At 45.2% G+C, this 26,036-nt stretch overlaps 1 protein-coding gene across 2 annotated transcripts in view; it reads left to right on the top strand.

The window, feature by feature from the left end:
- Positions 1 to 5,440: 5,440 nt before the first annotated feature.
- Positions 5,441 to 26,036, top strand: part of LOC126544079 (uncharacterized) — a 68,232-nt gene continuing 47,636 nt past the window's right edge. The window contains exons 1-5 of one of the 2 annotated variants that reach the window (XM_072284776.1): positions 5,441 to 5,637; positions 8,625 to 8,789; positions 13,801 to 13,829; positions 14,787 to 14,854; positions 19,809 to 19,901. In XM_072284776.1, the coding sequence (XP_072140877.1) occupies positions 5,578 to 5,637; positions 8,625 to 8,789; positions 13,801 to 13,829; positions 14,787 to 14,854; positions 19,809 to 19,901 (415 nt within the window). In that variant the 5' untranslated portion in view covers positions 5,441 to 5,577. Of the gene's footprint in view, positions 5,638 to 8,624; positions 8,790 to 13,800; positions 13,830 to 14,786; positions 14,855 to 19,808; positions 19,902 to 26,036 lie in introns of those variants that run through there. The other variant, XM_072284777.1, reaches the window with a different exon arrangement.

The raw sequence follows: 26,036 nt of genomic DNA on the forward strand, positions 1-26,036 counted from the left end.
TTAGCAGTTGCCTAGTTTGTATTCAAGCTATGAATAGCAGGAGAGGATTGACGAAGAAGAGGGCTTTCCCGAGACCCGAAGGCGTCAGCCCCAATGCATTCTTCTGCGGGTCGCCACGGAGGGAGACAAGGGGCACGATAGTGTCCGCATTCCATTCCCCTTGCGTGCGCGCGCCCCTGATTCGACATTGCAGCATGTACTTGGCTGAGCAATGAGCAGGTCTACAAGCGAGTTAGTTAATGAAAGATGGTCATTAAGACGTCAAAAAGGGGCTGTCGCCAAAATTGCCTTTGTAAGAAACCGCCACTAAACACAGCACATGTATAGATATCGAACAGATTTACACGCTGCAAATGCTCGTGCGTTTCTTGCACTACACGCAGTTACTGTACTTACAAATTTGAATTCCAGGAGTACATCTACTGGCAAAAGTTAAAACATGTGCCCACACAAAAACTATTTGGTGTCCAGCGCAATCAATTATGGCGATTGTCGTTTCATTCCTAGACAAAGTGAAGCCTACCGAAAGGACTAAGAAGTTTGTCGTTCTGGTGTGTCAGGCTTTCCCCTACAAATAAAGATGATTGGCAGAATTGGAAAGCAACGCTTGAAAATGGACACATAAAATATATGTGCACTTGCAAGGGCACCTGTATCATGGCACCAAGTAGTAAAGAGCTTGTCTGTGTGAGTTTTATAATTACTATCTAAAACAAAGAAGTCGACTCTGTTGAACTTGGCCTGTCAAACCAGTGGGAATTCAGGCGTTCCCTTGTGACAGATGAGCAATAGTGAGGCTAGTAATAAATATCAACGAAAATAATAATGCTTGTGTGCTGTGCCGAGTAGCCAACGAGTGTTGCTTCCAGCTCTGTTAAAGGAACAGTAAGGAGGGGAAGGAAGCAACTTCGTTACATAAGTTTGGTTTAGTGACCGGTGGCTACCAGGCAATGCCTTATAGCCACCTGTTCTGTTCTTTTGATGGCCTGAAGTTGAACCTCCAGGGTCGGGCCACGGATCATTCCTTCGCATGCTTCAGACGACGGAGTGGCAATGAAATATAGGGTGGGGGGCGTGTCTTCCCTGTAGTGTCAGAGAATATGACCTAATATGCTATGAACCCACAGAGGGGAGAGAGAGTATCACTGTGCAAACTATTTTTTGTCCAGTGCAGTGCACAATGAATTGCTTTGTAGAGGGGTGATTTAAACTTAGCGTTTCCTACCGCAAAACCATTAAAATTGAATGGGTAGGAATTTAGTCAAGAGAGAGAGAGAGAAAGTTATTTACAGAAAGGCAGAGAGGTCGGCCTGTGCTATAACTTACTCTGGCCTGCTACTCTACACTGGGGAAGAGGGACGGGGAGAGAAAGTACTGATGAATGATGATGGTATACGGAAGAGATGCGTATATACAAATTCACAGAGTTGTGGACTCTCAAAAGCCGTGCGTCCAGCCCAGTGGCTTGCAGAAAAGCTATAGCGGCTCTTGTTACCAGGGCTGCGCTGTTTGCATTAGGCCAAGGACCACCCACATTACTCTGACTGTCGACAGCATTGCGCTTAGCATTGAATTAATGTAGCGACACAGCGTATTGACACAGTCGAAGCGAGTACTGCGGTGGGGCTCTTCTTTTGTGCCGCCATGAAAGCACTCGGCGTCATCTAACCCCTCCGCCGGAAAGCTTGCGCGTGACGTTCACAACGCCTGGACCATTGGTGCGAACGAACGCTGAAAAACGTTCTATGCGGAAACCGGACTCCGCTTTGGCGTTTCTTTATTTACAAGCTGCGCCATCTAGGGACACTGCTGGGAAGCTGGCGTGGTTCCTACGAGGCGAGGCGCACCGGTAGCTGCGAACACTGAATTGTTCTCTCGCTTCCCACACACCCAGTGACACACACGCGCTGACCAAAGTTGGCAAAGGATACATTGAAGAGCAGCACCTACGCAGCGCATTTATGGCGCTCCTCTCTAAAGCGTTACGATTAGCCGTCAGATTTTTAGTTACGCCCTCTTCGCCTAATCTCAGTGTGGCGACTCCGCTGCCGCACCGTACGTGCGCTCGCTACGTGAAGTCAACTGAAGGCTGTCTGCTGACGTGCTCAGCTCAAATATTTGAAGTATAAGTCGTCATATTTGTAAAAGTGTATACACGGAGTGTTCTAGCACACGATTCATTGCAGAATTGAGCGGAGCCACTGTCGTCACCACGCTTTGGGTGGCTTTTCCTGGCATCACCTGCTAGTAATCAGCGTGCGATCAGTGTCCGGTTGGCGATCCGGTTTCCAGGAGTGCTCTGGTGAGCATGCATCCACGTAATCATGTCTGGCCTCTTTGGCGGTTTTTGCGTGATGATTTTGAGCGTGTTGATATGAATTCCGCCGCTAGGAAAGCTGTGACACGCCTGTTGTGATTTGGTAACTATGGCTTCAACCTTTATTTGGGAGAGCATGAGGGCTATGGCCGCTTCCTCGACTTTCAAGGGATTGTTTCGAGGGAATCAAATGGCGAATGGCATACATCGTCATCAGCTGGTCCTCGTAGCGGCCTGACTACCACCTCCAAAGCAGGCAAAACAGAAGGGGCGCTTACGGGCAGGTAGCGCGAGAATATAGCATGCTAACACGCTCCCGAGATCCCGCGGCACCATGGCTGACCGGCCTAAATAAACCATGGCTACGATGGCTACCTCACCGCGCACCACAAACCGGTGATCCGGACGACAAAGTCCAGCCACGCGAGAGCCAGCGCACCTATTCTACCAAGGCGAGTCCGGGAGACGTCCCGTGGTTGTAGGGTGTCCGAGAATTCTACATGGACAAGACGGACATATGGTTCAACCAGCTGGACAGCCACTTCCTTCTCAACTAAGTTCTAGGCTCCAGCTGCGTTCCATGCTCCAGTTCCAGCCACGGGCACTGGCATCTACAATGACTTTCGGGCAGCCGTTCTTGCTCACTACAGCACCTCCAGCGCTCATCGCAACTCTCACCATTTCAACCATCCCGTCATTCTGCGTCTTGTCCGCTCACATCACCTGCACCCACCTATTCCTATCGTCAGCTCGCGCTAGCCCCAGCTTGAAACCTCCACTCGGTCGGTGAACCTCCTCCCTATATCAAAGGAAGCGGCCCGACGACGCTTTTTAAGGAATTCACTGGAATAATCACGAGCGCTTTCAGCTGCTCTACGGACCCTCGCTTTCCTTCCTTGGACGTTCCCGCAAGCTGTACGCTTTCCGTTCTGGGGAGCCTCACTGATCACCGATTCACAGCCTCTCCCTCTGGCTATTCTAGACGCAAGTTTTATTCTTGTAGGCACGACGATGCCACAAGCATAACCTTCGCGATGCATTCATCGACTACCGCAACCCTAATGCTATCGGCATTTGAGATTTCACTGCAAGCAGCAACCACGGCACCGTAGCCAAGGTGTCGGTCGCTCCCGAGATCCGGCTGCACCATGCTGGCCGGCCTAAATAAACCGTGGCTACGGCAGCTACCTCTCCGCACAGCTTACAACAAGCTAAATCACGAGGTAAGAGCTGGCCAAGCCTCTTTGCTAAAGCTCGTCAGTGTGCTCGTCAGCACTCGTCCTTGTCTACTCATCGCTGTTCGTGTCTTTCTTAAGCAGCCGCATTTTCAAGTATGCGCCAACACGGCCAATCCTTCACTTGAAATAAATACTGCTCCAATGTTTTTTGTTCATGACTATGGTGGCTTTGAGGCTGCTCGTCTGGCCTAAGACTGTAGGCTGTAAATAGTTGACTGTCATATTGCTTGTCTATGCCCGTGCATGGGCTTCTCTTCGCTGCGTGTGGTGCACTCGCTTCATCTTGCTAGGCAGGGGAGGTACGGTAATGTTGCTCTTAATAGCATGAGGTAAGCTCACAGTCTAAGTCTTCGCATGGTTGAGTGGCGCAGAGAGCCCCAGACGTGAGACGAAGGACTCCTCCGTTTCTGTGAATGCCAATCTTGTTCGCTGGCTAGACAATTGTGCCTCGTTGGGCTTGCCCGTATTGGGAGCTCTTACCTGTTGTAGACGTTCCGTGGACGTGCATGTCCGCAGATCCATCGCCTGTTTTTTTTTGTCTTTTTGGTCATTGTCTCAATTTTCTATAATTCCTTCGCGTTGAGCAGTACGTACAGTATAGCCTGTTATTCCATTCGAGATGAAGGCTTCCACAAGCTGAAGCGTGTCCGCCTCTCGTATGCCTCTTGTCTTGGTTGCTATTCTCCGTAACATGTAGGTAACTTGGGCTGTTAAATTCATAAGATTGTTCACTATTGCTGTGGAAAATCATTCTCTGTATCTTCACGCCCTGAGGGGGAACAATGCCTTGTTGCCCTTGTTACATGTCGATAATGGACGAGTCGGGTGCTTTGGTGGTGAGACAACGAGAAGCTCCGACTTTGCGCTGGTGCAGCTGAGGACACCTGACTTAGGACAGTTCTTACCCCGTCTGCCCCTTCTTGAACGTGGCTCTCCGTTGCCCCGATTGACCCAGTTAATGACGATATGGTAATGGTGTGCGCGCATAGGCCATGCCGGTTCCCTAGAATGTTATCGCGTAGCAGCGGACGAACTATTGAGGCGATATTACGACGCCAAACCCAGCTAGAAGGGAGTTGTGGCTTATGGCTTTTCAATCTGACAGGAAGTCTCAGATGTAGTAACGAGCCTTGGCCTAAAAGCTAGTGTGTTTAGCCTCTTTTTTATACTGTATGCTTGATGATATTGAACACAACATTTAAATTCCATGTTTTTGTCAACGCGCTGACATTTATCTGTTTTATTTTCGGCGTTATCTCAATTGTAAAATACTTCGCTTGTTTTTCACATGAATAATTCATGATCTTGATCCATTTTTTATGTAACCGAAGGTATGATACAACATTGCACTTTTTTTAATTCTCAACTTGACCCCCATTTTTGGGTCTTACACCACTCGTGCTACTCACAATTTGATTGACACATCACACTGGGCCTTCTTGAAAGCACGTGGGCCACCCGAAAAATAAAAACGCTCAGCGCCGTAGTCACCAGCCTATTGCTCCTCGTGACAAATTACAAAAGCGTATGCCATCGCGAACAAAAACCATCCTTCGGTACCATGCGCTGCAATTCCCTAATTAGGAGCACAATCTCACAGTTCATGTCTCGTTCAGATTTGAAAACGCCTTTACTAGAACCGACAGCAGCTTATTCGGCTTCGTGTTCTCGTCCTGCAATCTCCGGTGTGGTAAGTATTACAAACATTTGGCCACGAACCTCTCAAGTTATTCACTTGCTTTTTACGTCCATTCTGCTACCAGTATCATTACTACTCAAAACGCCACACTGACAAGCGACTGCATCGAAATGCTCAGATTTACTTTGATAATGGCCCTGTTTCTCTTGCTTCCACGAGAAAACAAGGCTGAGGGGTAGGGCTAGTTGTATTCCACCATATATTTTTCACAATATTGCAACGAGAACTAAAGCAAACAAATTTTCCATACTAAATGCTGTAAGTTCATTTCCGTTTCAATTCGCACACATTTATAAGGCTACAAATGTTCTTTTATTGGTTTCATGGTCCGCACATTTCACGGGCTTCATTATAAAGTCCACAGAGAAAACAGCAACCTTGAGGTAAGCCTACTAATTCACCCAATAATTATCTATGCTTTTCAAAAATTGCTTGCAGCAGTATATATATAAAAAGAAAAGCCACAACATGGTGCTGTGAACGAACGTTAATTGGAGCATATCCGGCTCAAAGCTTTCGCTTTCTTTCGCACGCAAGTGCTTGCGAAGCTGCGGAACACATGCAAGTTGCTCACAATTGCTATTATATTGGTAGCTTAAGAATGTAAATATAACATCATGCAAAATATTTTCTTTTGTTTCACTGGACGTTCCGGCAAACCGTTTCAGTTTTCATTCTAAGGGAGTATAAATCGGCGGCACAGGTGTGATTGATTGGCGCACCGAGAATATCCCCACCTGGTCGTTTCCTTGGTGAGAGGCGTTCACTGAGCTGCAGTACAACCACGAATCCTGCTTTTCAGGATAATCCAAGGGTAATTTGCACCGTCTCTGAGCGAACTACGAGCATCACGTCAGCAGTTCTACGCGCCTGTTATCAGGAATGTTAAAGCCCTAGTATATAAAGTTCCGAAGTTTTTCTTTCCTGCACCACTTTGACCATGCCCTTCCTTGTGTTGGAAAAAGCATCTAAGAAAAGGTCCTTCGAGTTGGCGCCGCGCTGATCTGCTGGTGCGAACAAGGGCAGCGGTCGATCCTTAGAACTGTGGCGAAGGTTCGGTCGTAGAGATTGGCTCCCCTATTAATCGATATAAAACTGCGGAAAGCAGTGCCCCAAGTCATGCTAAAGCGTGCGTGCGAAATACTTTCTTATGACTAATAATACACCTAAAATAGCAAGCGGTAGGTACGAATTCAACGGTTGGGGCTAGCAATGGCCTTCACGTTCCAGAGCGTTGTGAAGCCTTGGTAGACCTGTGTTCTCAACTATTAGATCTAGTGGCAGCTGGTTCAGTGGGTAGCGCAGTTATCTGCTATTGAAATCGTCGGTATCGGAACAGTCAGTTCTTTTTCAGTTCCGAAGACATGGTGCTAATGGCTCACCTCGGCCTGGTTAAGAATAAGCAGTCTGCCCCCGGAAAGGCCATGAATTATCGTTACAATGCTTAGGCATTATTGCACACTTGGCCATGATCCGAAATAAGTAGTTGGTGTTGGCCCCTGAGAAATATACGTGCGTTTGTGGCCTAAATATGAGAGCATTGCATTGCGGCGCTGGTGGACCGAGTTTACAATGGACGCGTCACACGAGTTTTCTTTAATGACGCTCAATCTGCTCGGCGTCAAACCCGCCAGCAACCTACCAACCGACAAACAGGCCGCTGACCGACCCAGGCCAAGCCATAGCATCATAGGCTGGAAAAGGCTCGATTAGAAATGAACACAATTATGTTTAAGTCTCTCGTATGCGTTTGGGTCTAGTTTGTCTGCCAGAAGGTCGCAAATTGCACGTGTGACTACGCGTGCTAACACCGATTGCACTTCGGTGAGACGTGCCTGTTGGAACGTGATGGGGTGAACCTTCAAGCTCGCTTCAGCTTGCAGGAATAAAATGTCACAACGTTGACCTCATAACGGTGTAAGACGCACAGTATAGGCTTCAACGAGTTATGCCTGCGCTGCAAAAGGCTTCCTTTTCCATAGGTCGCCTGAGACTGTTCTATTCCGGGTCGCCATTAGAGGGAAAGCGACGGGATGCAAAATGTAGGGAAAGCACGGGCTGTCTTTATTCTGATGAGCGGGCACAGGGAAGGCTAAATTAAAATAAACAATACTGCGGAATTTCGCAAAATAATCCTTTGGATTAACTATGAACCGGTAAAATTGCCGGGCACATTCTCTCGTGGAAACCAAGAATAGAGACTCGAAAATATAATCACAGGCACGAACCAATTTATACCAACATTCCGTAGCCGAATTTCTACTATTCTTGTTGCTTATTATAGCGGAAAATGTACAGAACAGAAGGAAATGAGCTTTTTCTCTTGCTCACCGCAGCTTGAGCCGATTGGAGAAAGAACCGCTCCAAACATATGCTGATATAAATTTAGTTTAGGTATGCGAACATGTTGGCTCTTGAGCGACGATTCCATTATTCATTTTTTTTTAAGTTATATGCGTCAGGGATACAAAAGATGTTTGTTATCCCTGAAGTTTGTTAGTGCAGATTCTGACAATGCTTGCTCGATGTCATGTCCAGATAACCGAGCAACCATGGCTTAAGCAAAGCACTATAAGGAAGAATCAGGTCGCCTATAGCAGCCGGGGCAAATAAATCTGCAAGTTAAGATAAAAGAGAGCCTTTGTTGCCAAGCACGCAAAAAAAATTGTCTTCTATTGATATTGGTGCCACTGACTGAAAGGTACTGACAATGTGAGCGTCCCCAAAAATCTCAAGGCTCGCACGAAAAAGGGGGAGGGGGCTGTATTCTTGTTCGGCGGGAGGGGGGGGGGCACTTCTTGTACTATGATTCGGTACATTTATGTTAGCGTGTTCGCTTGCGCTATGAAGCTAGATACGAACAAATGATCAACAACTAGCTCGTCTACGAGTTTTTTTACGAAGGAGTATGTTGCTTTACGTCTACATCTGGCCCCGTACTCAAAAAACGCTTTTACGCTCAAAGCATTTATTGCAGCCAACGTTGATGTAGGACGTACTATTAGAGAAGGCTGTCAGCCAATGAAAAACAGCACTTACGAACGAAAAGTTTTGCGAATTTGGCCCCTGATTTTAGTACTTCAATGCTGTCGTCTCAAAGTGAAAATGCGCCGATATAGTTCATGACTGAATTTATAGGTGACGAAGTGTTTTGTTATTTGGAACACAGCAGCCACAAGAGTAATAGCTGCGTTGTTCATAAACCGTCGTAAGTAAAGCTGTCCGAAAAAGTATAACAGCTGTAATTACTACGGATGGATTCATCCTATGTATCCAATTACAAACGCATAAATTGTCAGTTTGGGAAATTTGTTATTACTTTAATACTAGTTATACATTCTTTTTGACATGTAGCCTTTATATATTGCAGCTAATCTGTGCGCAACGCGCCCTCTACTTAGTAGGGGCATCTGCGGTGATGTGGGGTACGAATAAGGTGAAGTGTATGAAATCAACATTTGGTGTCAATAATCGAAATGGTTGTCTTCGCCAAGTAGAGTTCGACGAGACAACCGAACTGACGGAATCCACAAAGGTACAGTAAACGAAACTACCATGGTCACGTGAGGTTTCCTATCATTTCCGCTCGCACTAAAGTGAGCACATTGTGTGCATTGATGCGCAATACGCGTTGTATAGTAAATGGTTTGCTAATATCATTTAGTTGTGGCATCATTTAATGGGAAAACATGTGGAGACAAGTTGTTGTGTACGGCATTTGCAAATCCCAGCATTACCTAAGGCAGAACAATATTCTCAGAGTGCAGCCACTTCTATCCAGGTGGGCGGGGCATTGCGCTGTTTTCGTGGGCTGATCCCGGCTATTGTGAAATAAGAATTGTGTGCTCCACAGGGAAGACTATGTGTGTGCACAGGGGCCACTAAGTATGAGCAATGGCGTGGGTGCACTGTGCATGTGCACAAGACGCGTGTACTAGGGCGACGTGGGTGCGGGTCACTGGGTTCTAGTGTTTTTTTTTTTTCAAAGCTATATGTTGGCTTCGGAAACGTTTTCTTGCAGATAATACATTCTATATTGATAATATGTAACATATGTTACATATTATCACTATAGAATGTAATATCTGCCAAACCGTTTGCTGTACAGCAGTTACACTAATCTTACAAACATTCATGAATGCTTCGCAGTACGTAAGCGTAAGCTGCACTATAGTTGACTGTGCCAAATGTTTTCTCAGTAATAAACGGTTTGTTTGTTAGGTATGCTAACGGCTTCAGCCTAATTTGAGTTATTCGTTTTATATGTTTTAGAGACGCATTCCAATGAAAAAAGGCATGCAGCACAGGATAAATGTAGGAGATATCTCGCGCCTACCGAAAAGCCGGCATTCATACCCATCAGCGATCGCAGAGGACACGAAACATGAGGGAACTTCCGGTCGCACCACCGTCACAGGCTGCATTTAGCTGTGAAACATGGCGGGGCTGGTAGAGTACCTGGACAAAAATTACCGTCGCCATGAACAGAGCAAGAGCTGCCCTTCGCGAGTTCAACCATTGGACTAATTAGGGTCCTACGAGTGAAAACATAGATTTTTCTGATGCTAGGCGCCCCTCTCTGTGTTCTGATCAGGAGTCGTGTGGTCGGAGCTGATAATCGGAATTTAGCCTTGGTGCACCTTCTAGAATATTACAATAAGATAGAAAACTGCCACCAGAAGATGTCACATGTATTCGCCCAGCTTGAACATTGATGCAAAGACACCTGTGCGCCTGCTCGATAATTGATATTCTTAGCAGCCTCTCCGAGCAAGCTGTTTCCTGAAATTGTGCTATTTTATCCATGATTGTTCTTCACAGTGCAAACTCAGCACGCGAAACTGGTGCCGAAACATGAGTGCGGGACCTGCAAATCTCTGTTACCGCCTCCAATGTCGACAAGCGCTAAGTGCTGCACCGAAAATACCTATTTTATTCAGACAAACACGGACGCCAGCAAAAGACTTTAAAAATGTTGTTGGTGGTGTTTTCGCTCGCTCTGTTTGGCCGTTGACCGCGTTGCTTACGTATCCTTTGATGAATGCAATAAACTACGCCAGCGCCTAAACATGTCTTCCCGTTTGGTGCATCCTTTAGTTCCACTCATGAAATTGGAACTCCCTACCCGAACATCACTTTCAGCTCGGATAATGCCTGAAGACGTGGCACCGCAAGAAGCTACCTCACACTCGGCTGTCATCTGTACCAGCGCTTCAAGGCAGCGAAACCCTGTCGTTCAGGGTGATCAATCTTTGGTTTTATAGAACTTTTAAAAATAGCCTATCGCACATAATTTTAGTACTTGAGCTGGATTACTCAGAGAAGCGCACATTACTTGCACATAAAATTGAAACACATATCCAGCTAACCAACCAAGAAGCACTCATTGTACTTTGAATTCACCACATTAGGGCACATATTGCAATTTACGAAGTGTTGCCGGTGAGTTTCCAAGGCATATACGCTTGGAATTAATTTCCATCAACACGCCAGTTTGGAGAAATGCGCCATCAAACTTGCCCTAAGGATGCACTGTTCTTCCGTTTATTTTTTAAAGAAAAGGTGGTTTTATGCATTCGCGCACAAAACGGGGGACTTTCACCTATTTCGTTCCAAACTTCGAGAAATAATAACTCGTTGGTGTTGTCACTGTGGAAGTTCATTTCAAGCGGATACGTCTTGCAAGCTCACGGGCTACAAGTCGTGAAATGCAATATGTGGCTTAAAGTATTAATTGCATCGGACATGAGCTGTTCAAGGACCCCGTTTTCGTCTTAACATGTGAGTTTCCTCGCTAGACCTCAGCACCAAGTTGCCAAAATTTGGTCGACGGCTTCCTACCTCACCAGGCGGAAGGGCTGTTTGGCCTCCAAGGCGTACAAGCGGCTCCCACGGCAACCGCACGAGTTGGGAAAGAAGGCACTGCGTTCCTCCCAGCGCTTGCCTCATGCAAGAGGAGAGATGAATGATACTGGAGATCTACATGCGCCCGCTGTGCAACCGGCTAGCAGTGTCCACTTCAACCCAAGTGCGACAAGGCATGCTGACCTCAAGACGAACTCTCCCAAAAGGGCACGTAGTGAAGATCATTAGTTGTACAGCGATGCTACAATAGTTGAAACCGCTGGCATAGAAGCGGAAGACAGATCCTACACCACGGCGATCTACAATAAATCACGCCAAGCGGGAACACCAGTGATGTTCAAGATAATTGACCCGGAACCATCGTTCTGAAATGGGAATACAAACAAGGTGGCCAGCGAGATTATTACCATGGTAAGAGATACAGTACAATCATTTCGTGCAACGAGAGAAGGTAGGGACCGCATTATCGATCCCTCTTGGACTTCATTAGGTCAGCAAATCTTCTTTCATTCATTTAATCATCCTTATTCACCCCCATCTCATACCCCTGTATGACCTGAGGCATTTACCCTCGCATTAAAAAACAGTATTTCGTGAATGTGTCTTTTCTCGCTGGCTCTACGAGACTACTTGAGCTTACTCATGTTGTACTCGTTGCAGTGGAACCATACGTACCACCATCGTACACGAAGAATGAGATAATAATAAGAATAATAAGAATACGAATAATAATAAGAAGAATAAGACATGTTCCAATTCGATACGTTTGAGTGCTTAAAAGATAGTGGAGTCATTTCCGTTAAGAGGCAGACCAGATGAATCCGGCGAGAAGATGGATCTATGGAACCACATGCACATTGGAGCGCCATCCTACCATTCTTGCGTGACAAACCACGTCAACACGCATTCTACTTGGATCCATGAGTCATCCAGTCGAAGGAATATTTAGAACCTGTAACTCGGTGCTAGAATGCCAAAATGGATGTCCAGCAAAGCTGCTCACAACTACCACTACAACTGTTCAGGGGGGTATGCAATTCTTTATTGCTTTGCAGTAATGGTAATTTCAATTATTGGTAGCAATGAGGGTAACAGTAATTTTCACAGTATGCCACCGCCAATAGCGACGCTCCAACAACGTTTAAATTGCTTGCTAGGCTTGTTCTTTTATATACAAAAGGCTAGGGACATCACTCCTCACGTCGCAAGCTACTGTCGGCGCTGCAGCTTGCCCAACACTAATCTCTACTGGAAACCGCATAGTGGGAGCGCTAAGTGGTTTGCATTGGTATCAGAAGCGCCTTATCGTCATGTATGTGATTCGGATGATCGTTTTGTGCTTGTTCTTTCGTATGTTGGATACGTGATTCAAAATAATGTATGAACGTTTCGCCTGCCATTGCTGGTGCTCGAAGGCTTTACGGTACGGGTGTACGAGCCGCTGCTCCCGGTCCTACACAGCCGCCGGGATCGGCCCACATAATTTCTGACGGACGCGGACATGAAAAATGTCGACCAAATAGAGGCTAACAGCTTAGCTGTAAAACTTTCGCGGCAGTGCATTGCGAACCTATTGCTAAAAGCTGAGAAGTCGAGTGCCCTAGAGACTGGACTAAACCATCGCGTCCTATACAGTAGGCCTGAGCAATCTGGTTTGTGACACCATGCGACTTCAACCGAAATCTCCATTCACAAACACGGCATGATGAATGCGTTGACGTAACAATCACCGCAGCTTAGTCGTGAGTGTGCGCATTCAATTCTAAGGCAGTTGGGCAATGCGGAATGACGTCACGGATCGAAGTTCACCAGCTTTGTGCTATCTAGCGTTGTCGGAGCGTGTTAATGCGCTCACTTGCTCGCGCGGAGATTTTAATTCGAAGCATCGCTGAGCGGGATTGAATTCAACTATAACGCTTTCGCATTCACAAATCATAAGAACTGCTTAGGTGTCCTCGGATTTTTAATTTTCCTTTGCAGGCGGAAGAGCACGCCAACTTCATTTTCCCGCATGCAATAGACGTTTTCTGCCTGCAAAAGTGCTCTTTCTGCCCACATGGGGGCACCTTGCGTGCCGAACTGTGCCGATTTATCGGGCCTGCGCGTTGCTTTAACAACCTCAAAGGAGCCATTGTCGGTGTCGCCTATAAAACTTCTTGTTCATATCTAGTATGTGTAATTGGTGACAAAATAGGTGAAATATTTCAAGTTATTACCACAGATTACCGCTCAGGGCAGCTACATATAAGTGTTGTTGTAAAATGAAACTACTGTTAAATGAAAATAATGTAACAAGAACCAATTATCTATAAGTTAAAAGCCATTTCCCTTCCTATCAAACCTACTCACAAGTAAAAGGAATGATACAACATAAACAGAGCATTCGTTTGGACCCCATTAGAGACTCCTGGATGGCGGAGCAAACAATCCTACAGCTTAATGCTCAACTATTGTCCCAAATGAGAGTCCAAGTAGAGAGCTAGACCTTGCTACTAAAGCCACATTTCTTAGGCGAAAGCTTTAGTCCTTCAATCATACTGAAAAGGGAATGCTGCGGTATATAAAACTCAAAAAATGAATAAATATATGCTAGGTGAATTAGCGATGCTTGAGGCAATTTGAACAAATAAAAACTCGACAAACTGCTATAAATGCAATCCAAATTTCTCTTTCTCTGTCAGAATTGGCATGGAAAATATTGGTTCCACAGGTACGTATATCTCCAATACTCCGACATTTAGAACCAATACCTTACAGAATACGCAATGTGAATTATGCAGGTTTTTTCGAACGTTAATAAAGTCCTACAATATACTGCTCTGAAAATTAGAGCGTGAGGTATAGAGAAAGTTGTTTAAGGTATTTATTACCTAAACCTCTCTATTTTTTATTTTGTCTTAGTATTACAGCAATAACGTTTAGAGAAAATCTCATTGATTTAAAAGTGCATTTTCGAAATATGATTGCGCCTTTGAAGCCCTAACAAACAGCAAATTTTCGGTGAAAGCATACGGTGTAAAATTAAAATCCTTTTTCACAGAATCGCTAAAGTTAGATATGATTACAACGCATACTATTTAATTTTGTGTCTACAAAATATGGTGAGGCTCATGAAGGTATCTTGTATCATGTAGTATTGAAAATTGCAATAGCATAAAACGTTATCAACGTCGTACATCCATTGCTGAAAGGGAGGGTCATTGAAAAGTAGATCTAAGGCCTCTGTAAAAAAAAAAAATCAAATATTCACACAAACATTTTAGCATTCTCGGAAAGCTTAGCAGGTTAAACAAAGTACCTCTGTACCGATGTGCAGAAACGTCCCGCTCGTAATGCAGTTAGTAGTGCTGGATTTCCAATTTGTCGCTGACACAGAGTTGAGGCTGCTTCCAGGAGTGCTGTATGGAATATTCCGTTCTAATATGAAAGAACCGGAGAGTGGTTTGACCTTTTTTCAAGGATAACCTGTCTTGGCGACACAAGCGCAGCCAAGATTGAAAAAATCTAACCAGCCTCATTGTCAAATCAGCACACAGCATAATAAACGCAGCTATTAACCGAGGATCGACTATAGTGTGCAAAGAGACACATTTCTTTCGTGTTTTCTTTTTCTTTTTGTTATTTATTTGAAATCCATGCTGCAATGCAACACATATTTGTTTTACAGGAACTATAAAATTTTTCCAAGGGTTATACAGCAATCGGACCAGCCGTACATGTTGATTACTTTTATTGGTAAGACACCTAGAAGGCTTTATACAACCTTTGGCTTAGGTTACCGCAAGTGAAGATGCGCGAACACCGTTCACAAACATGGTGTGTTAGTGGACGGTGTCCATTCGATGGGCTTTGTTGAGGACTGTCAGATTTTGACAGCGCCCCAGCCCGTGCTTCTTGGACTGCGAGGACTAGTGTTGCTACTCGCGATTGCTACCGATTGCTACCGCGACCGTGAGCGAAGACGTGGAGAAGGCGAACGGCGAGTGACGCACTGCCGGTGACAAGTCACAACGCGGGTCATCATATGGGCGGGGCGAAGCGACAAGACGACTTGTCGGGTATGATGCGGCGCTAGATAGCTGCACGCGATTCCAAAAGCATGCCACGTCTGTTGAATCCGCACGCAAAGCAGACGGGTCGATTGTCCTAAGTGCGCCACCTATTCGCTGTGTCATCTCCCATTCATGGCACAGGACGGGTTGTACGGGGCGGTTGGTAGAATTGTTGGCAGCCGACTGCCGTCGTGGTCTAGACACGACGTCGGCGTAGCTGAGAGGTACACATTGCGCAAGTGGTTGGGGCCAGGCGACGACATCGGCGTGGCTTAGTGGAGCAGGCTCACGATCTGTGGATGCCGTGTTACGACGTTTGCAGAGCTGAGAGGTGCAGCCAAAGCAACATTTCGGCGGAGCTCAGGCAAAGCCACGCTTACCTCCTGCTCAATGACGCGGTGGAGCGCAGGCACAAAACGCGAGGAAGACTCGTGCATATGCTGTGGCTGCGCAAATATTAGCAATGATAGTTGTCGGGCGACCTCCTCACGAACGAACGCCTTCATTAACTCGAGCAACGCGTACAGGTCCGAAATTGCAGCCAACCCAGTGAGAGGTTCTTCGCGCAATGAAGAGCGACGGGTGAACGATCGCTGCCGCCATAACTCTTCATAGCTTTGACACAATGTGATGATTTCGGCCATCAAGTGAGAATTCATGGCGGGCCACATTTTGAAGGGGTTGTCCTCAATACCTTTCCATTCACCACTGATCCGCTCAGACTTCGCCATTATTGAGTTCGCCTTGTTTCATCAGTCGAGTAAGTCCTCAATGTAACTAGTGAATGATTCACGCGGCTGTGGAGGGCGCGTCTACAAGCGTGCTCTCGCGTATGATTCTCTGTATTTTCTTTCTCGTTCTGAACGAGAAAGCAAATACAGAGAATCATACCTTATCCATAAGTTCAAGACATTGCAACAAATAGGCATAAACGTTTCAAAGGGAGCTTTAGAATCTATTCGCTATGCTAAACTTCAAGCTATAGGCAACAACACTTAGTTTGATTTCTTGGCGTATCGCCCCCCCTTTTTTTTTCTTTCCACTTTCCTTTTTTTTTGTCAGCCGGCCTGTCAGGCGCCCTTGACACGCCGGCTAACGCGCGTGGGTTGACAGACCGGGGTGGGGTGGGGGGTGGGGGGTTGCCCTGGCTTTGACCTTGAACACAGGGTTCCTTTACTCTCAATTCGACACGCTAACACACTTTCCCACGTTCCCGCGTCCTCCCGCCTCAAACCCTCTCCCCTTTGGAAAACCCCCACCTATATATACTCTGGCGAGGAAGGCATACGTCGCCTTGAAGAAGACAAGTCAACTTGTCGAAACCTTGGCTCCTGCATTCACCTTGTTCACATTTTGCTCATCGTCTTGAATTTCCATCTCTCGTATGCCCCGTCTTTTCTCTAGACAAATTATGTTAGTTGTAGATCTAAAAGTGCTGGGAGAAGCCTGTCAGCATGGCCTCCGTTAGAGGTGGACGAATTTCTTGTCAGGGAAAACACATTAATTTTTCCTTCCCCTTTTGCGTATGTTCGGTTTATTGCTTGTCAGCCAGCATTTACTCGGCGTCGACATTAAACTTTCCGCTCTTAGATCATCTCGGTTTTCTTATTCGTCCTGTGTGTTCTGTTATGCCATTTGTAACGAAGCTATTCTTATTTTTTTTAGACGCCACTAGTCACTTTAATGGCCCTTATGATGTCTCTGTTTACCTTATGAAATCTTTTATTTGACCCATCTTGCAAGAGCGCACGGTTTGAAGCCGTAAGAACAAGATACTCTAATTTCTAATGAAATGGTTTTTTGTGAAAATGTAGTAATTTATAAACGTTACCAGAAAACAGTACAGCATGAAACCTGATAAAAACTAGTGCGTGATGAAACCAGATATAATGAGAAACTGCAAAGAGAAAACACAAATAAGTGTACAAGTCCAGTGAAAATAAAGGTTTGGCACCAAGTGCGCATGCGGCTGCCTTTCAAGAAGGTCAATTTTTTTCTAATTGGATGAACCTGAAAGAGTGTGCTTGCATAAGCAAGTTGTCAGTCTGTGTATTGGAATAATAACAGTGTTTCTTGAAAGGTGCTGGCATGCATGATTGGTAATTTTAATAATTTTCTGCCTTTTATTTGTATTTTCTTTCTTTAGTCTTTCTTTATTTTTGGTTGCATCAAGCACAAATTTTTATGTAGGTTTTGAAGATGTCCCTTCTTTCTGGTAAACTGTATAAATAAGTACATTTTTACAATGAACCTCAGTTGGATGTTAGCCCCCATCCGTCTCTAGTGTCGTCCTGTTGATACTGCTTCAAGCTATGCGCCCTTGCTAAATTTATGTGTGTGTGTGCATGTGTCCGCGCTCACGCCTAGACGTGGACGTGAAATGGGGTCGTTGGGCAGGGGTATTGTTTTTCTTCTGTGCAGCCTCGTGAATTCATTTGCTGCTGTGCAACAGAAACACAATGGACAAGAACGGAGTGAACAGACAGAATGCTTCCTTCTTGCCCGTTGTCTATGTCTTGCACTTTAGTTAATAATGAATACACACCAACTCGTCCAGTTTCCTGTTCTGTCAGGCCTGCTTGTGCGTGGCATATAGTTATGTGTCCTGTAATTTATTTTTGGCCATGTGCTCGAAAGTCGCATGTCAATCTCCTGAATTCGGTGACAATCTTGTGTAATCTAAACGCCTCACAGTTTTTTGTTATTCCATGCAAGCGTGCAGGATGTTGTAGCCTTCACATTTGCAATGCATGTGCTCCGTTGATTGCTTTTAGCTTTCTTTTCTAAACCCTTGCCGAGGCTTAAATTATTTAAACTGCTCCGTACGCGTTATCTTTGTATGCTACTCAACGAACGAAGACTCTGTTGACCCCAACAGGGCATGTCGTCTCGTGAGAATCGAACTCCTCGCTGTACTGACAACTGGCAAATGTGTGCGAAGCAAACGTGAAAATGCACTTCATTTGCTCTTAGCGTGTCAATGTACTCATAGAAATGGGAGAATAGATTCTGCAGTGGAAGGTTTTTATTCTCCGTGGCATACGTACCAAATTTGGCAATACACGTCTCCGCGAATTTCACTTGTAGAGCGAGACGCCATTTCCCAAAACAAACACATGAAATCGCTCTGTGCGCAGTTTCGACTGAAAATCGCAGCCATCGCTGCGACGTTGTGACTGTGGGAGCATCCGGTTGGTCGCAGTCAAAAATCTGCTGGATCGGCACTGCGACTGCAACTTTCGTCGGAAACGAAGGAAAGCACACTTCCGGTCCGAAGAAAATCGCATAATGTGAAAAAGGCTATAATCAGTGACTTAAGTTATGCCGATGTTGCGTTTCACTGCCTCTTGCCTCAGCACATTAGCGTGATGCGCTAACCATTCCACCATGACTGACACTGACAAAGATAGGCGGGAAAGTGCTGGATACATAGATAAGACATGCATGCATAGACAGACAGACGGACAGACAGACGGACAGATAGACAGACAGATGGACAGTTAGATAGATAGATAGATAGATAGATAGATAGATAGATAGATAGATAGATAGATAGATAGATAGATAGATAGATAGATAGATAGATAGATAGATAGATAGATAGATAGATAGATAGATAGATAGATAGATAGATAGATAGATAGATAGATAGATAGCCCCCCTAATTTTAGCCATAGTTTAAAAATATGCTAATGCCGCGTAGCTTGCCAGAACTAATATAATGTTATTTGCTATCGCTTGGAGATACTCAAATTAGCTTTTGTTTCATTCCAATAAATACTATCATTTAAATATTTACAACGACACACTTAGATCAAAAACGTAAATGAGAAACTTGTAGAGCGACATGAAAAACTCCCGATACAGCTTTCTGTTGCTCACTACAAGCTACATAAAAAAGTTTTTCCGAGTATGAAAGAGGCCCGCAAATTCACGGAATATTTCCACTCCACTAGCTGCTCGAGGCATTTTGCGTGTATTCACGGGCATCCTTCACGTTTGAAAAAACACCTTTATGTGTTTTTTCAAAAACACACAGTGAGAAACAGAAAGCTGTATCGAGACATTTTTCTTGTTGCTCTACAATGATGTCTTTGACACTTTTAGTCTACTTATAATATTTGAAAGGTTGAATAAATGATTGAGACTAATTATCTAATTAGACGAAATGAAAAAGTAATTTAAGTATCTCCCAGTGGCGGAAAACACCTTAACTTTATTCTTTCCAGCTACATAACATTAGCATGTAGCTTTAAACTCTGACTAAAGTTAGCTGGGACACGTGGTATATAAATACAGGCGCCATGTGCACATATTCAGGCAGTGCCGCTTGATGACATAGCATGTCCAAGGGCATAGCGCCAGAAATCATTTAAACAGTGTGAGTGGCTGATATTCGGTTCTGCGTTTTTTTTGGTTTTGATTATGTGGTGTGCCGTTACATTGCTTCAGTGCACACCGCAATAATTTGGACATGCATCATGAGGTGGAGTTTGCCTGCATTACTACGTAGAGTCAGGTGAATTCCGCATGTGAAATTTTACGCAATCATTTTGAGGAAATTTTTGCGCTCTCCTATCCTGCTGTCACTATTTCGCAAATGCAATGTTTTCATATTTCGCATTTCAACTTTACAGGAAGAACCCCTGCTGTAAGCGTTCCGCGAAAATACAGCATTTTGCACGCTACTAGCCGATGCCTCATTACAGGGGAGATTCCAGAGCAAGGAGGTGAGCTAATTTTACTACATGGTGTGAACATTTACCAAAAGTATGTATGTTCCACTGAAAAGGTGACCGCATTTTATGAGTGCATTTTAATGGCTATTGTCTTGCGAGAAATTGTTTTGTAGACATAGGATATGCTTAACTATTCCTATCTGTCATGCATATTTTACGAGCGTTAGATAATGCTTCATGAGTGTTTAGACGAAAACGTTCCAATCATGTTTGTCATCGGCAGACGGGTGGCACAAGGTGACAAATGCAACTAAATCTTGCGTATTTCTTCATCCCAGGCTTGTAAAACAACAATCGAAATGGAGGGGGAGGTAGTTTTTTTCGCCTCCTGAATTTTTTTCCTGGTACAGGAATTGAGGAGAATCACGGTCGCTGACAAAATCGGAAGAAATATCTGACCTTACAGAACAGCGTGCGGGTTTCTTGTTCACTTAGTTGGACAGCAAATTGTCGTCACCTATGTAGCCAGTACGTGACGTAACTAGACCCACAAGACGTCATCAACCTTTGTTCGCACGCATTAACCAAAAAGGAGGCTGATTTGCTGTCCCGTGGTTTAAATTTCAACACAGAAGCGCCACCATGACTATGAGATATGGTCTTTGGAGTCCAACGTGTTGTCAGTCGACTTCCCTCTGAAGTGCAAGAACAGGCCCGCACCCGTGAAATTGGTGTGTCTTCCGGTTTGCGAAAACGCGTTGAAAGAACGCATGTCGATAGCTGAGAAGCAAGCTTTTCGCAGCCTACGGAACGTTAGTACCGTCATTCTGCCCTCAGACAAAGGCAACGCTACTGTCGTACTGTCGGGACTACCAGAAGGTGTGGGCGCTTCTCAAAGACCATCATACGTAGGCTCCTCTAACTTATGACCCTACAAGCAGACTGGAGCCCAAGCTGCAGAAGGTTGCTGATGAGACTATTCAGGTTGGTTGCTCCGCACTACGTGGGTCTCTATCACCGTTTTCTCTGCACGAACAAATCAGCCCCAACCCAATCAACGGCCTGCCAAATGTCCACAAGCATGTAGTTCCACTTCGGCCTATCGTCCACTTAACCACATCCTCACTCTACCGAATATCGGGCAAGGTTCACCTAGTGTTCAGCCCGCTTGCCGGTAATACCTCGACGCAGGGCGAAAATTCATCCGAATGTCTAGCGAAGGTGAAAGACAGCACTCAGAGTCAAGACGACTACATAGTCTCAGTCGGCGTCACATCTCTATTCACTAGTGTCCCTGTGGATTTGGCAGCCACTTCCGAAGAAGCCCTAAAAGCAACCACTAGTCTTCCTGGTCGCACACCCTATGATGTCCCTGAACTTATCAAGCTGCATGAGGTTTTGTCTAAGCAACATGTACATTATTATGGTTCTAGCCTTTATCAGCAAATTCATGGCACGGCGATGGGAGCGTAAATATCGGCTACCACAGCCAGTCTAGCAATGGAAGCCTTGGAACAATAAGTACTGGCCTCATTCAACCCGATATCTAAAGTTTTTTACCGCCACATCAATGATTGCTTTGGTATATTGAAGAAACAGGACATCACACACTTCCTGTACTACCTAAAAGCACAAAATGCGCACATACAGTTCACCGTTGAACACGAGAAGCGCAACTTGCCGCCCTTCTTGGATGTACTGGTTTCCGTGGCTGAGGGCCCTATCGCCTTCTCGGTCAACACGAAGACTGCGCACGCGGGTCGTTACCTGAAGTTCAGTTCCTGTCATCTTGCCTGCCACAAGATGTCCGTAGCATCGTCCTTGATAACATGTGCCGTACGTGTCTGCTGAGGTGGCGATGCATTAAGAGAGGAAATTAGAACGGTCCACCATGAGCTTCCCCGCAATGGCTAACGAAGTCATTTCATATGCAGGATCGAGAAGCAGACACTACAGCCAAACTCACAGCTAAACACGACAATCTGTGCACGTGAAGCCATACCTTACGTCCAATATATGAGCGACGAATTGTCGCACGTGTTTTCAAAATACGACTTGTGCAGTGCGTACATGTCGACCAGCAAGCTGTGGTACCAGCTAGTCAATGGCACACACGAGTTGTCCATTGAATCATTCGAATAAGTCGTGTATATGTTGTAATTTCGAACACATGCTCTCATTGTGCCCAGCCTTAGAGGCCTCTTCAAACCTAGGGCTCCTGGGAATCCACCCTCTAGTGTCCAGAACATCTACAACAACTCCAGGCCGTCCAGAAGGCCCATGATGTTGCGGTGGATCTCGGCATGCCAGTCCCGTCCTGGGTGAAGGCATGGGTCCATGCCCAGTCGCCCCGGACGTGAGCTTTTCAGGGTCCGAATGAAGTTCTTGTCATGTCATATCATGTCAAGGATAAGTGACCATGCCCTGATTGCCATGAAGTATATGTTGGCGAAACAGGAAAGTTTTCCAGACGCCTCAATGACCACAAACGCGACGTAAGCAATAACAGCTACAAGAAGGATCCGATTACAGAGCATACGCAAAAACGCAATCACAAGATTTATTAGGACAAAGGCACTGTTGTCGCCAAGGAAAAGAAGATGTCATCCCGCCGGCTACTAGAGTCGCTAATCATTCAGTCTACGCCAGCTACGCTGATCCGGAAAGCAGGGACTGTACCTGCCATTTATGCACACTAGTTACGTCGCATGTTGGCTACATAAGCGACAATTTCCTGTCCAACTCAGTGAACAAGGAGCCAGTACGCAGTTTCGAAACGTCTGATATTGCATCAGACTTGGTCAGTGAGCGTGATTCTCCTCATTGCATGCCAGACTAGAAAAAAATTCGTCAAACTTTTGATTATGCTAGACAAGATAAGGCTATACTTGCTATTGAGCCCTTTCGTAATTGGAACCCACATGGCAGGCAACTGCGGCGACGAGCTTGTAACCTAGTATTAGGCTATTACGCATGGACGCCACTTGTATCCAAGTAGAAACAATGAAGGTATACGCTAGGACCTCGTCTATTGCTAAGGCGAAAGCATTAGATGGCTCGTCGGAAGAAACATTCGATGTCCGGCGTTACGCCATCCGGCGTTATGGCATCAAAATGCGTGGCACCAAAATTCATATGGAATGGAACTCTGGATTTTGGTGGAAGCCGAACCCCCTATCTGTGGTGTTAAGGCGAATTGAATGAAGACGCACGACGTGTGGTGGGGGTCGAATCCGCGACATTTTTTTTAATTAGCGGGAATTTAGGAATCACTTTCTTAAACAGAAGAATGAAGCCGGGGCGAAAAAGCACGAGCTGTGGCGTTAATTATAGTTCGGTTGATTATGATACAGTTAATTAGGTTCTCGAAGCCCCGACAATTGATGAGAGTTGAACCCGCTACCTCTGGTTTTATATAAGGCAATTTAATTAGGAACCTCGATGTATGGTGCGACTTGAACACACGAGGTTCATGTTAATTAGGGGGAAATACGTGATTAATTTCTTTTTTAAAGAAGGGTGATGCTGAGGCGAAAAAGAAGCGTAAGCTCGAATTGTGGCGTACATTCATGTGGTTTATTATAATAGATGTAATTAGGCCTCGAACCCATGACCTTTATTCGCTGTAGAATCCGCTACATCTGGTATTAAATAAGTCAAAATTAAGACCCTCGACCTAATTTTAATTATCGGGTTTTACGTGCCAAAACCACTTTCTGATTATGAGGCACGCCGTAGTGGAGGACTCCGGAAATTTCAGCCAACTGGGGTTGATTATCGTGCACCTAAATCTATGAATGAATGAATGTTTGATGTCTTGTGGCGCAAGGGCCAAGTATGGCGAAAGAGCGCCATGTCCGTGTTAATGGGCTTGCAGTGAAATCATGAGTTCGATGAAGTTGGTGTGACGTGGCTGTAGAGGGGCCTTAAAAACGGTCGCGCTAAAGTGCGCGAAATCTGTATAATAAGATTATGGCGATGACTTATGGCGTGCACTATGAACATTACGATGCATTTAAATAGAATGATACGATGCGTAAAAATATATAAGGTTATAAGATATGGTCGAGCACTACTGCCTCCTTAGAGCCCTTGAAAAAACAAGGGCCTGGAGGCATGTGCTAGGCAAAACTGTTATCGCAGCGGCATCCTCTGGAGAGAGGATGCTCTACGAATTTCTTGGGCATATAACGTGTAGTACGACATCATTTAAGAAGCTCAGGACTGTCTTGGTGTCAAAAAGCGGTTCCTTACCAAGAAACATAACCGGGTGTAGAGGGATGTGATGTTTGTAAGCAAGCGGAAAATGTTTCTTTCTTTCCGTTTCGGCTTCCCGACACTCCAGGAGCACGTGGAGGACAGTAAGCATCTCACCGCATCTACCACAGATTGGAGGTTCACTTCCAGTAAGCAGATAATTATGGGTGCCAAATGTGTGTCCTATTCTGAGGCGACAGAATAGGACATCTGTTCGCCGAGATTTTGTTGGGGAGGGCCAAAAACCTAACTGCGGCTTTATAACGTGCAGTTTATTATTTATTTCTGCGTCCCACATGCGTTGCCAGTGGTTTCGCAGTTTCTTTCGTATGTAAGGTTTCAGATCTGTGAGAGGGACCAAATCAGTATTATTAACAGCAGGGAGTGCAATTGACGTAGCCATCTGGTCTGCCAAGACGTTACCATTGATTCCCCTGTGGCCGGGTACCCAGCATATGATGATTTGCTGGTTAGATAGATAAGCTTTGCACATGTCGGAATAGACCTCAGTAAGTACAGGATTTTTATGTTTGTAGGGTGACATTAAGGCCTTCACCACACTTAGGGAGTCTGTATATATAACGGCTTTTTGGAGTTTTGCTTTCTTTATATGCTTTACAGCCGACCATATAGCGTAGGCCTCTGCCGTAAAGATACATGTTTCTGGATGTAGTACATCGCATTCCGAAAAAGAACGACCGACGGCTGCATAGGATACTCCGGCATGTGACTTGGAAGCGTCTGTGTAGAACTCTGTGCACGAGTGTTTGTACTGAAGTTCTAGGAAATGCATTCGAATTTCTACCTCTGGAGCATGCTTTGAAACTTTTAGAAAGGATACGTCACATTCTGTGACCTGCCAGTCCCAGGGAGGTAATAGCTTGGCTGGGCGCATTAAGCGGTGCTCCATGAGTGGGACATGCATTTCATCGCTAAGCTCCTTCACACGCAGCGAGAAAGGCTGTCTTATAGACGGACGGTTGCGGAAAAGTGTAGCATACGTCATATCGGTAATGGTATTAAAACATGGGTGTTCAGGAATGGAATGCACTTTAAGGAAATAAGTAAAGCTGACGTATGATCTCTGTAAGTGGAGCGGCCACTCATTCGATTCGGCATATAGGCTTTTGATCGGGCTTGTTCTGAAAGCACCAGTGGCTAGGCGGATACCTAGATGATGGACAGGATCCAGCATCCTTAGCGCGCTCGGGGCGGCAGAGTTATACACTACGGCCCCATAATCCAATCGTGACCGTATTAGGCTCTTGTAGAGATTCATTAGACACTTTCTGTCACTACCCCACGTAGTCTTGGATAGAAGTTTTATTATGTTCATTGTTTTAGACATTTTTCTTTGAGATATTTGATGTGTGGAATGAAAGTGAGTCTATCGTCAAGTATAATACCTAGGAATTTGTGCTCTTTGTTGATAGGAATTTGTTGTCCACACAGTTCTAAGCAAGGATCCGGGACCAGGCCTCTCTTTCGTTTAAAAAGTACACAAGAACTTTTGTGAGGATTGATTTTAAATCCGTTTTTCTCTGCCCATTTTGATACTTTGTTCAAACCATGCTGTACCTGTCTCTCGCACACTGCGAGGTTACAGGATTTAAAAGCTATTTGAATGTCGTCCACATAGATAGAGTAAAAAATGGCCGGAGGTAATGAAGCACGGAGCGTGTTCATCTTCACTATAAAGAGCGTGCAGCTAAGCACGCCTCCCTGGGGTACACCAGTTTCTTGTGTAAAAGGACGTGACAGTACATTGCCGACTTTTACACGGAATGTGCGATTGGACAAATAGCTTTCTATGAGGTTTAGCATATTACCATGAATGCCCATTTCTGCCAAGTCTCTTAAGATCCCGTATCGCCACGTTGTGTCGTATGCCTTCTCCATATCGAGGAATAAGGATAGGAAAAACTGTTT

The sequence above is a fragment of the Dermacentor andersoni genome, chromosome 10 (assembly GCF_023375885.2).
Source record: "Dermacentor andersoni chromosome 10, qqDerAnde1_hic_scaffold, whole genome shotgun sequence".
NCBI classification, from domain to species: Eukaryota; Metazoa; Arthropoda; class Arachnida; order Ixodida; family Ixodidae; genus Dermacentor; species Dermacentor andersoni.